We start from the raw sequence: 13961 nt of genomic DNA on the forward strand, positions 1-13961 counted from the left end.
TTTATAAAATGTAAGGCAGTTGATAGGATCTTAAAGGGATCCTATTATGCTCTTTTACAAAGCCTTGATTTTGTTTTGGGGGTGCACTAGAATATGCTCTGATGCTTGGTGGTTCAAAAAACTCATTAAAAACGCATTAAAAAAACACTAGTAAATTTGGCATAAAAAAATAAATAAAATTGAAATCACCAGGCAGACTGATGCCAACAATTTTAACACTATAAATAGCGACTAATGGCAATAAGGTTGCCAATTTACTGTGCACCGCTTGGCCAAAATTAACAATAAGAAGCAACAACCTGTCTTACAATGAGGTCATTTTCTCAGCCTCTAAGGAAACGAAGAAAAGAAGAAACTATCATAATGATAAAATGACTTCCAATGTGGGCCAATACCAGCCTTGACTGCATGTGAACATAAACATCCAGACGTTCCAACTGGGAATCGCTAAGAGGGACCTGTGGGGATCCTAGTTATGATAAAACACCATATGTCCATTTAAATTAGGGAATTGTCACGGCCTTCCATCTTGCTTCTTATTGCAAAGCATGTGGATTCAAGAGAAGTTCAGAGTAATGTGGCTACATGGATCATTCATGTCATCTATTAGAAGGTCAGTCTCTATATTCACGCCCCCACTGTGAAATACTTATCAAGGTCCTCACGACCTAAAACACAGGCTAATTTAGTCTTAATGAACATGTGCATTTCCAGTTGACTGAGCATTTGCACTCAATATTACCTTTTTAGCAACGAATCAACGTTTACTCTAGTCTTTGTTTTTCCTATCCTTATCTTGACTTTATACATCCTACACCAGTGACCTATAAAAATACAATGCTGCAGGCTTTCATCAGTGTAGCCAAATAAAGCAACTTTGTGTCATACTGTAGCCAGACAATGCCAAAAACAAAAATTAAAAAAAAGACTGAATTGTTTGGAGAAGTTTTAACCTTGCACATAAAAATGATAAGGCACCATGTGTGAGTAATGTTCAGGCTACACTCTCCACACAAGGTCAGCCATTGCTCTCTGATTGTGGATCATTCTGCCCGCGACGTTCACGGCCATAACGAACAGCTGCATGTGCCAGAACAATGTCTGGATGCTAATAGAAATCATGACATTTCATGAATTATGCCAATAAAGAATGCAGCGCTGATGAAAACAGTTTAACACCGACTCTCTGCTCGAACATGCTCTCGACTTTCCCTTTCTCTCCTCCTTCATCATCACAGATGAGGTTTATTTTTCCATCCATAGACTTGAAATTAGACACAGTGCTTAGTACGGTCTGTCAAATTAAATTTAACCACCTGTAATAACTTTATCTGCACGCACACACTCGGCTCTCTAACCCACTTATCTATTGGATTTTTTGTGATTGGAATGAGGAAAATGTTTCATATGAAAAGGGTACTGGACCAAATGTGTGTCCTAAACCAACGCACTCATGATGTTTCTAAGTCATGTTATTACAAGCAAATGATTTTGAAGCACCTAGCACTGCAGTTAAAAGACTTTGTTTAGTCACTTGAAATGTGCAGGCTTCAATATATTCTGATTTTTTTTAAAGATCAATACAAAGCTCAGTCTGCAAAAATGATAAAAGCGACAAAAAAACAAAATGTAAAAAAAAAAATAATGACATCAACAGTCAGACCACCATGAGAATGAAATATGCATTTCCTCTCTCATCAACCTTTTTCTTCTGTCATTATAAACTTCCACAGCATGCATCTCTCTTGAACTGCACTTAAAACTATGCTGTTAGAGTCGTAAAAAAAGAAAAAAGCAAAGCCTATTCAAATATATATATACATATATATTCAAAAATTGTTTATCATCTTCAACCTACTGGAGAGGCCACTCTGTCATGTTTGCAGTACAAATGCAGGCCCACAGCAGGGGAGCTCATCGCAAACGGCATCAAACAATTAAAAGGTAGGACGGAAAACCTGGGTCAACGTGACAACCGGTAATACATATTAATGAATGCCAGTGTGTAATGCTGCTCTAGTCTGAAATCATGGAGCACGCCGCTGAGTTATACACCGATGGGCAAGTGTCGGAGGTCAGATGTGATGGGTGGCTAGGCTGGATAGTTCAGTGTATGTTCCAAGTATTCAGCGAGATGCAATATCAAGCTGGCTTGTCAAGTTTTAGATGTGAGTAAGAGTTTGCAGATGCCTTCCAAAGTAAAAGTGTGTTTGTGTAAGCAGGGCAGGTTTCTAGAGAAGGAAAAAAAACAGCTAAAATATCCTGCTAAATTACACAGAATTAGACAGAAACAGGAAAATGTTGAAGCCAAAAAATATGACTAACATCATATATGAAATTTAATGTTCTAAACAGTTAAAAAAGATATATATTTCAAGTGAGTACCTGACTGGGTTGCTGGTGAGTGACACTCTGAGGGAGTCCAAACAAGCAAATAGTCTCTCATCGGTGGCACCTCCTTTCAGCTCACTCAGAAACTCCTGAGGAGAGACCTGACTGCTGCACCTCAAACTACCCTGTCAGAGAAAAACAGAGAGAAATGTCACTAACATTATCAAACCCTTTTTCATTTTTCACCCATTCAAGCAGATTGGTGCTTTAATTGCATGATTGGAAAAATCTACCAAGGGACTGTACCAAGATGGCTCCAGGCTGACCATATTTTAGTTTCCAAAAAAGAGGACAGAGGGGACAGGATACAGGGGGGTGGATGGATGGTTGATGGTTGAGTTATTGTTGGGTTTGAGGTGGTTAAATTGGCCCCCTTAGTAGCGCAATGACCATATCCTAAATATCAAAACTCAAATTATGTAATTTCCATACCTAAAATAACTTTTATAAGTCACCCTTATGCAGATTGCAGTTTTTCCCAAAGCCTTACACTCCCCCGCCCCCATACACAGTATATGTTTATGTATATGTATATGTATATGTATATGCAAGTTCATTTTCTGTCAACAGGAGGCGTTTTAAGAGCAGGGGAGAGAGCAGTTTCTCCGGTTACCACTGTAAAGCAGCGCTGAACTCACAAACACTTCATAACACTCGCACCGGTTTTTGATTTTGAGACGTGCAGTGCTCATGTTTATTCAATTAAGTCAAAGTCTTTTGGAAAATTTATTTGTGGTGGTAAATTGTTTTGATATTGTGGTGGCCATCACAAATAAATCAATGTATGGGAAACCCTGGATTGATCATAAACCCAGCTAAAAGGCTTCCTACCAGTGGTTGTCCTTCACAAAACTTAACATCTATCACAGTTTTATTAGTGGTGGGCGGTATGGCCCAAAAAAAATAGTTTTTTTCAAAATTATACCAGTTTCATAGTATTTTTTTTTTTTTCATTCATGACGGGGTGTAAACCACATTTTCTACTGATTGAGAGAGGAATTAGTCTAATGCAGTAGATCGACTTAAAATGCCCTATTTTAAAAAAATTCCACTCTAAAAAGTGATGAAGCATGGCCCATTAATACATGTTAACCTCATTTATAATCGCAACATCGTTTGTTAAAATCAACATGCATGTACAGTAGGAGCATGTTGAGTGGCTATGTGGTGGTTTTGGCTATATTGCTTTTTTGTCTCATGCAGCGCACTGCCTGTGTTTAAGTAACAAACAAACTAAATAAAAATAAAAACGATGCACATCTTTATAGGTGCTTGGAAACACTTTTTTTTTACTCTTTTCTTGATGAGTCAGCTGTGGTACGGCCAGCTGAAAGTGATGCTTCTCTGCCGCTCACTGCATATAACAGACACAGAGAGAGACAACACTGTGCTGGGAGAGTCAGACCTTGTGGACCATCCGGCGCAGCACTGGCAAAATCTTCCAACTGAATCATAGCTAAGGTTTATGCAAAAAAGTCGCTAGGTTTGTCAGAATATATATTTTATGGAAAAGTCACTAAAAGTGTCTGAAAGTTGCTAAATCTAGCGTTGAAGTCATGCTTGTGTGTGTGAGGAGCGGGAGCTGATGAACATGAATGCAAAGTGTTTCAATACAAGAAATTCAGTCAAATGTAATTTATACAATTTATATGGAAATCAACCTGTCGCAACAGTTTTAAAAATCATCCCAATTCCGTGCAAAAAGTTTAAATTTGGCAACCCTGAATCTAACACGAGCTGCTTCCAAAGTGATTTAACCTCTTACCTTCCACCCCCGCAACAATCAGAGTCACAGCACGAGCACGCAGCAGTACACACACAGAGACAGTGCTGGGAGAGGCTATTTATCATCAGATTGCGTAAATCAGAGGAAAATCATGATTCTGCATGAAAAAATGTGAAGTAAACATGAGTAAATATATCTATAGATCTCCGTGTTCATGCATCTTTGGACTATAATCCCTTATTGACGCCGTTCAGTGAATCTATGTGAACACAAATAAACCGCTGCTGACATGACTAAATATGAATGAGTGGTGAATTTCTATTTAAAATTTGACATAATACGGATTTATTATTTTTCACTCCTGACATAAATTACTAAATTACTGTTACTGCAACAATGTTTAATCAACAATGTTTTATTAAGTGGTCAAATATCGAAACTAGAGTCTTTAATTTTTCTACTGATTGTACAGTTTTACAGTTTTGTGATGTTTAACATCCTGAAAGTGAAACAAGAATAATCTGGGGCCGTTGACGATCCCTGAACGCAAAGGTTTTAAATACACCACATACTGATAGTGGCTCCCACACTTCTTCTACTGCTGCACAAGATGAGAACACATTTTATCATTTTCTGACTCATGACGTTTACTGCAAGACGTTTGCTCAGTCTAAACGCGCTTAAATCTGCACTAACGATGTTCCTGTCAAAGTGGGCTATTGTTTTTACATGCCATACGAAATTGGAGTAAGGGGCAAAAAACTACCCGTTGAGACAGGTTTATGCTTATGCCGTTTATGACCATAGTCCGATAAATCAAAACAGGTCATGCATAATCATTTTAAGAATGTGTATGTAAATGCGCATATTGATTTGTGATAGAAAACTGCATCAAAAGAATTAAATAAAGTTTGGGTTTCACCCAATGGTTATTTTTGGTATAGAGACCAAACAAAATCTCACAGGAACCACAATTTTGGTGATATCAACTTCAAATTTGGAACATAACTTGGTTAGACATATGGCGTAGATTTTATAGCAATTTGAAGTGCAAATTATGTTATAAAGTATTTATTTTATACAATAAAAAAAATGTATACTGCATTTATGGTCTTGCCATTTTTAGGGTTAAAGAGAATGACTTGCTTTGAAAGAGAATCTGTGTTGTTTGAGAATATGTCCTGTGTAAAAATTCACAATGAATGAACAACAAATGCGTTACTAATTAGTATTCTTTGAAAAGAAAAGATTTCTGTGACTTACAAATAAAGATTTCCCTCATTTTCAGACTATTGAATATTGATCATCATCTTCAAACTTCTTTTATTAGGCTGAAAGGCTTTCACTTTTGGAGAAGCCTGCAAAGAAACATGCAAAAATCAGTGTCTGCTGCCTGCCAAATTTGAGATTAAGAGCTCCTAGAATTGACAAACAAACTCTACAAAGAGTCCTGCCTGTTTAATTACTGACTTAACAAAAATCCAATTACTAGAAATTAGTTGGCAAAACTCATACTAAAACAATAAATAAGAAAAAAAAATTAAATGCAAATAAATATTGCACATTACAAAACGAACAAAGTTAGTCAGCATCTTTATTCTGTTTGATTCAATCTACCTCTTACAGCCTAATGCTAGAAGAACATAATCACAGAAGAAGAAAAAACAAGAACAAGAATCAGGAAACCTCCATACCTCCCAATGACATTGAATATGCTTAGACATAAATATCTAACAGAGAATGATTTTTGTTTCTTCTATTTTTAAGCCAGTAGGCTGTTTATGATGAGAGTGTTAGTATTTTTTTTTTTCTTCAGATACCAATCGTGATAAGAAAACATTAACACCCTTCTCATTTCTCATTGTTTGAGGTTCTCGAAGGCATGGCGTGTTAATGAGCAAATTGATTATGTGCGATTTATCTTTCTGATTTCCTCTTTCTGAAGATGCGGAGGGGGAAAATTGCTTTTGCTTGCTTCCACACATTTTTACATTTCCGAGTTATCTTGCAAATTTGGGCTGGCTGATATGCAGGTACTGAATATATGTGTGCAAGGTCATGGTTAGTAGTGGTGTGGTTAAGGTTCCAAACAGGTGGAAAATTTCTGGTAAATTTCCGGAAACTTTCCTAAATAATTTCCCATAAACAAACTGCAGCTTCTGTGGTGTTTTCCACACAGGGACCTAATGGAAAGTGTTGGCCTCTTTAAATGTGCAACCAACAGGACATACAAACAAAGAGGATGAGGAAACTCAAAAAAAGAGAGGAAGAGCTGAGCAAAATGATGAGACCTGCAGCACTCTGATTCTGGCCAACTCTAAACAACTCACTCTGATCTATGTGCATTCAGCAGGCATTACATGCATCCGTTAGAAGTCTTTCTCTCTTTCTGAGTAAATTATTCAATTTTTCTAGTGTTCAATCTCTTCTACACTCCCTACATATTCATTTTTATTTTGTTGTTAATTCTTGCAGACAGGACACAAACATAACCAGCAGGAGACCGACATGGTCAGCAGCAGCAAGTCATTACACCACAGGATCGGCCCTCCTTATCCTATCCATGGTGCACTGGGCCTGTGCGCTGCTGCCCTGACTGTCCCCACCGCAGGAGACTGAGGTCTTAATCATCGCATACAAGAGATACAGCTGCTTCCACTGAAAGTCCCTCCGCCCATCTCTTGTTCCCTTTCTTTACTATCCTGTCCTTCCTTTATCACCATGGTGACTGGCTTTTAGCATCCCTTCCACTCAATAGCCGAAATCCGAGGCAAAAAATCAACCCCACACACCATTATATTTGGGTTTTCGAAAGAGATTCTGGCTGTTTAGATCTGTTTTAAAAAATAATGAGAGCCAAAGGAAGAAAATCCTTATTTTTCGAGTTTTCGTTTATCGCTACAGAACCATGTTTGGGCTACTTACACATAATGAGTGTTTCTTTAAAACCAGGATTTTGGTTTGTGTTCTGGGCAGTTTATCCCATTACACATTAATAAAAAAATAAATAAAATCCAGTAGACAACATAAAAAGTCCTGGATAAGAGGGGCGCTCACTCGGGATAAAGTCTGCTCTTTGAAACCCGCATTATCCAAAGAAATCTTTACACGAATATGGCTTGCAGCGACAACATCAAACAACAAGAATTTCACATTAAGCAGCCAAGTCATGATCTCACAGCAGAAGCTCCAATCACCTGGTGGCGTCTTCCATCAGGAATCACAGGAGCGGAGGTAAACATCCTGGAGCATGCCCTGGGTCACAGATCGACCTGTCTGCTTAGTGTTGAGCCCACCTAGCCTGACAACAGGCCAATTAGATCAACTCGGTGCAGGTTATGACATTAATAAATCATGAAGCTAAGTTTCCTTGGGTAATTATAGCTATAACTCCCGTCAAGGTGCTGCAAACCTGATTCTCACTAGTTAGTGGTGTAATTTAGCAGACAGTCTCATACAAAGTGATTTACAGTACACTAATTGATAAGATAGTCCCATTGAAACATCCAGGATTTAGCGCTATGCTCAAGGGCAAAACAGTAATGGACGTAACATCAGCATCTTTTAGGTCTTCAAACCAGAAACGTGTGCGCTAACAAGCTTGGATCTGTAACTATTAAGTTATAGCGCTACCATAACCCGAATGAAGTTTAGTCTAGACCAGGGATTTTCAACCATTACAGAACTAGGGACTCGCCTCACTAGTGTTGTCACGGTACCAACATTTCAGTATTCTGTACCAATACCAGTGAAAATCCACGGTTCTCTCTACCAATTTTGGTACCAAAACAAAACACAAAAAAATGCTAATTAAAAAAAAATACATCTAGAATTTCATTTAATCCAACATGTGTAAATGTAATTTTAAAGGGCTTTTGTATTTTTTAACAATTTTAACCATTTGTACATTCTCTAACACTCATATTTTACATTCACAATTCATTTAAAAAGCCTCAGGTGTTTAAAAACAGTAAATATCATCATGTCCTTTGGTTATTTATTTATTTATTTTTAACCCTATTATAAGTTATAGGAGCATTAAATAGTTAATAAAGTAACTTAATTCTAATTCTCAATTTATTAGCATTAGCCACTCTTATGCTAACTATTGACTACTCTAAAACAGTGTTAAATTAAACTCACATTCAAATTAAAATCTTTAATTGTATTCATAATAGAAGTGGTGTTTCCCACAGCCTTCATTCTATTTTTGGTGGCATATATATGCAAATTCATTCTCTGCCAGCAGGAGGAGCTTGTACAGCAGGAGAGAGAGAGGTTTCCCCGGTAATGGCTGTAATCAAATAAACGCTAAGCCTGCAATCACAGATGCTCTTCATGCATTACAGGCAAGATGAAATTAAAAAAACATCCATCATTTTCTGAAGACATTTGGTTTTCTTTAGAAATGCAGTGATATCAAAACACCCGCACTGGGTTTCGACTTTGACACGTGCAGTGCTCATGTTTGAATTTTTTAGTAACGACTTGGTACCTAAGTACTGGGTCTTCTGACAACACTACACCCCACCCAGAATCACAGTCAACCCAGGAACCTACAGTTTTTCAAATAGATAAAATCAAATAAGTATTTAATATAATTAAATAAACAGTTAAGAAAAAATAATTAACACATACATATTTAAAATAAAATAATGCATACATTAAGTAACAAACTAATCAGAAAACTAAAAACTAAAAGAGCAAAACAACTAAATAAAGACAGAAAAAATGAACAAATGAATAAATTAAAGAGCCAAAGAATGAAAGAATTACAGAAAGCATGAAAGAACTAATGTAAGAATGAAATAAAGAAACAAAACCAAATAAATGACTGGAAAAAAATAACAAACAAATGAAAGATCAAAAAATAAGAACTAAAAGAAATATGGTTGAAAACCCTGGGTCTATTCTCCATCCCTGTATGCACTAACTTTGTTTGCATGTGATATCATTATCCAGAACAGTTAAATAGAAGATATTTAAATGTATATTAAAGCCTTTTGAGCATCAACAAAATGAACTTGAAAACTTTGTTAGATGATTTGTTTGTTCTAATAATGATGATTTTGGCAAGCTCAGCCCATGCTCTGCTTTTCCTGTCTTCTCTGTCCTCTGCAATATTGTCTATAATTACATGCCAGCAGAAAACAGCAGTGCATAAGCAAATGTCAGACATGCTTAGGGAATTGATCATCCATTTAAAGGACAGGTCACACATGCCTCTAAAATGCCAGAGCCTCTCCTATTCAATCAGGGCTCGAGAGCAACCGAGGGCATAAGAAAAAAAAAACAAAAAAATCATCAAAATGTCCCATCAACCTGTTCAGCTTCCTGTGGTTGTGATAATTAACACTGTGTTATGGCCGAATGTCACAACATGTTGGAGCTTCAGAGCCAAGAAATGTCTTTGAAATGATGGTGCCTTATCTGCCATTGATGCAGAGATATTATGATGATGAAGATGATGATACATTTCTTTTCTTTTTTTTTTTACCCTCTGAAGTTGATAAATGCGTATACGTGTTATGAGGCATCTTCTCCTGATAAGCCCAAAAAGAACTTAAACTACACTTTCAGTATTAATCGTACAGATAAGAGCAATACATCAATGGAATCTGTAAAGGGTCTACTTTTTTGTATACAGACATAATAACAACAAAATTTTGTGCATTTATAAAATAAAGATAACAAACAAGGTGTGCTGTTTGCAGCATTGTCTGCACTGCTCTTCATTTAGACATGCATCATTAAAATGAACTGTAACTCCGTGAATACTCAATGAAGAGACTTGAGAGTGATATCTATAAAAAAGGCTGACATGTCTACTTTTATACTAAACAAGTGCTGCCGAAAACAGATATTCTGTGATAAAGTAATCCATCTGAAAACAACGCGATGTCCATCTTCCAACTGCCTTAATTAACATCTAATGCGACCATGTCTAGGTGCTGAACGCGCTATTGATAAATAATATAAATAAATAAATAGTGGCCACACACAAAAAAAAAAAATTGTTATATTGGTTTCATATATTATTGAAAAAACTACAAAATATTATTATAAAAAAACTAATAAATAAAAACTATTTTGCATGTGCACTGAACTTGAACTTACACTTAGACATCTTAATCAGCACTTGCTGACACAATTTAAAATATTTTTTTATACAAAGCATGAAACTGATTTACTGAATTTATTTCCAAAAAGACATAATAAAAAAGACAACCACAAAAGATTTTCAAAGCTTTTGTTTTATCAACCAACAATTTTTACTTTTTTAAGTCAAAAAACACAACTCTGACCTCTGTACTGTACGTCTACCAGCAATCCCAACATGTGAGTAGTGAGTTTTTCCTCAACAAGAGAATGTACAGTTCCCTAGAATGTGGAGAAAAGGGCTAGTCCTCAAGGACGTCAGTGTGTGCATGAGTTCTTACTGCGTGCTGCACATCTGATTTCACTGCTTGAGTCCTATGGGAGCTCATTTAATGAATCAGGTGTTGAGCTTTTTGTGGAGCAAATATCTGGGACATGCTCCCACCTTCCTTATGCCACTGCCATATTCTTTAACTGAACGTCCCAATAAAATAAATAAATGAAATAAATTGTGCCTGTTAGTGACAAGATTGCCAATAAATTACCAAAAAAATTAAGAGTTCAGTATCTCTCTATACTCCTCAGAGCAGAAAATAAAACAAAATCTAGTGTATGTGTGTGGCACGCAAGTGCCAAGGCGGTCAGGGAAACATGGCCGTTTGCCCAGGTCTTCTCCTGCATGTCATTTCTGGACAAGTTTTTCCCCTGGTCCACGTTATGATTCATAATGAGCCAAATCATCATTACCCATTGAAGCCTGAGATGCATAATGCACACACCCACACTCACTGAAAGTGGTCCAGCAAAGAACATTAATGATTATGTACTAATCTTACACCAGAGGAGTGCAGACTTTGGCCATAAAGCAGTCTTTTCACACTGAAAGCAAAATTTGGCGCAATGACATTTTTGAATCGAAACAATCAATCCCTATGAGGCTATTCACACGCGATCATTCGCGGTAGGTGGTATCCGAGAACAGACTCATTCTCATATGTTTTATATATATATATATATATATATATATATATATATATATATATACAGACAATTTCTAAAATCTCCATTGAATTATGTGATCTGGAGTGTCCGTTTTGTTTTGTTCCACGTGTGCGAATGTTATTAGTCAGACCTCTACATATTCCAAAAACAAGAGAAACATTCATATTCATTCTTTAACTACGTTCTTCCCACAGATTAGAAAAGTTTAAATGTACCTCTCCCATCTCAGTGCATGCAATTAATCTCTGTAGCGTGCGGCGCCACTATGTTAGCATTTAGCTTAGCACCATTCATTCCTTTCTGTGCATTCACACCAGACGTGACTTGCGCAAATAAATCACACTTTTCACGCGTAATGGGGCGCTTGAACATCGTTTAGTTTTTTTGCAGTTTTTCACAGAGTTTATTCGCTTCATTCGCGCATGAAATTAACTTCACAACAGACAGAAATTTGCATCATGGGAGGGGCTTCTGCCAGTTGAGTTCACGCAGCATTGTGATTTCAACCACCATTTTTATTCTGATATTTTTTTAAATATTACTGTTATTGTGTCATGAAATGTAGTTTTAAAAGTATTTCAGGCTAGAATGTAGTTGTTTAAAACTCTAATCTGCTGTTTATTTATAAAGACAGCACCTATTTAAAAATGTGTTTAGCAGATTTCTGAACTCCACGCGATCAGCAATTATCCGCCTAGAGCAGACTAAACTTGGCTAGTTCTTCTGACATTTGCCGCTTGCTCTGATGTCTATTAAGTGGTTAAACATAAAATATAATTTGTATATATACTATATAATTCTAACAGGTGATCTTTGGTCTTCATTCAATTAATCAATTTCTTTCCAGCAAGATCCTGTTTATTCCTGTTTCTGTAAAAGTATGAAGAAGTATCATACAGCTTCATGTATCCACATACAGCGATGATGACTTTGACCTCCATTGTTTCGTATTTTCCCTCCACTCGCTACTTAATAATCACATCACTACTAGAGCAAGCTCCTGATTGGTTAAAGCAGTGAAATTTTGCCAAACTTCAGATTAAGTATGTATGGCGGTAAGTATTAAGTAAGTATGGCGGCACAAAATAAAACATGCCGATTTTCTAAGTGGATAAAAAATTATAACTATAATGAATGGTGGAAGAGCACTTTGCAGCACTTCGACCTCAGCGCAGTAATATCATCACTCCTGAGAACTCCCCCAAACTACTACCAATAGGTGTGCATGGAGAGGGAGAGGTGAAATATGGAAAAACGTTGACATTTTTCCTTTAAACAGCCTACAAAGTAAGTAATTAATTTTAATTTATAAAGCACATTTACACAAGGCGCAAAACTGCCCAAAGTGCTGTAAGTGCATGCAAGAGTGCATGTCTGCCTATTATAGAATCAAAACAACTTTAGATCACAATTGGAAGAAGTTATTACAAGCACTCAATGATAGTTTATAGTTGGTTTTAAGCAAAAATATTAATAAATCGCATACATTTTCAAATGTGCCTTGATGCTAATTGTACTTATATTTATATTTTAAGATGTTTTCTTGTAAGCATTATAGATTGTTTGTGTTTCTGGTATATAACTGCACTTTATTTAGCTATATTTCATTCTGTATATTGAGCAGTGAACGATTTTAAATCCATATATGAGATACATATATGAGGAAAAATGCATTGCTGGTCAGCACCACCTAGTGTGCAGGAGTGAATTAGGCAATCAATATTTTTTTGCATAGTGTGAAAGCAACATTTGTATAAAAAAAGCTATGAAAAATTAAATCCAAAACTATATCATACCTATTGACTTGTATTGCACTTTCATAAATACATTTTCTGTTCATGTGCTCTACAGAAGAAAAAAAATGCAACAAGCAAATACAACATGAGGTTGAGTAAATGACGACAGAATATTCATTTGTGAGTAACTATCCCTTTAGGGAAGAAGTCTAGGCTACATTTAATCTAAAGGTGTAGATGCTGTATTTCTCTCTACTGCCATGTGATTACAAATCATTACAAAGAAAAATGTCAAAGTAGTTTACTGACTCGATGGGATTGCACATCTTTGAGACCTTTAAGGGTTTTAGAGCTGCAATCTGGATTTTGATGACATTTATTTTGGACTAATTTCAAACTGACTTTACGATTCCACTTGGCAAACTGGCTGCAAAGCCTGGCAATACACAAGACTCTCCAATTTTAAAATAAAGTGCTTAGCCCCAGGCGTTTCTAGAAGGTACTAGCATATAATGTGGGTTTCTCTCTTTAAATCTCACCTCAGCACAAACTCAGAAAAATATACCCCCCAACACACACACACACACACACACACACCTTTCATCTGTGGAGTTTAATATATATGTCTCTTTCAAAATAAACTTCAACTTCCTTGGGTTATTCTGCACGGTATTAGTCTCCCAGATGAATTGCTAAGGAAAATGTTTGCCCTGGGCATCAGATGGCCTGCTAGTGGACTAGCCACCGGGGAGCACTTCAACAGTGACTCCCAATTACAGACCCCACAGAGGGAATGGTTGTCCACATCCTGATATCAAACGCAGAGGGCCACTTTGGTTGGAGAGAAAACAAGATCTAAAAGCTTGGAAGAGAATGTGTGCATAGGGCCTTTAATGACTAAGGATTTTAGCATGCTGTTGAACTGAGACACAATGTACTCAGTCAGGCCCACTGTCTGTTCCCAGGTTCCATTCAATCTTCCTCCTTCCCTCCATCCTAATTATTCA

At 36.6% G+C, this 13961-nt stretch overlaps 1 protein-coding gene across 1 annotated transcript in view; it reads right to left on the reverse strand.

Moving 5' to 3' along the window:
• Positions 1–323: 323 nt before the first annotated feature.
• Positions 324–13961, reverse strand: part of diaph3 (diaphanous-related formin 3) — a 96507-nt gene continuing 82869 nt past the window's right edge. Inside the window, exons 4-5 of the mRNA XM_026274714.1 lie at positions 2386–2516; positions 324–330 (exon numbers count right to left, since the gene is read on the reverse strand). Coding sequence (XP_026130499.1) covers positions 324–330; positions 2386–2516 — 138 coding nt within the window. The remainder of the gene's footprint in view (positions 331–2385; positions 2517–13961) is intronic.

Source organism: Carassius auratus, chromosome 11 (genome assembly GCF_003368295.1).
Source record: "Carassius auratus strain Wakin chromosome 11, ASM336829v1, whole genome shotgun sequence".
Classification (NCBI taxonomy): domain Eukaryota; kingdom Metazoa; phylum Chordata; class Actinopteri; order Cypriniformes; family Cyprinidae; genus Carassius; species Carassius auratus.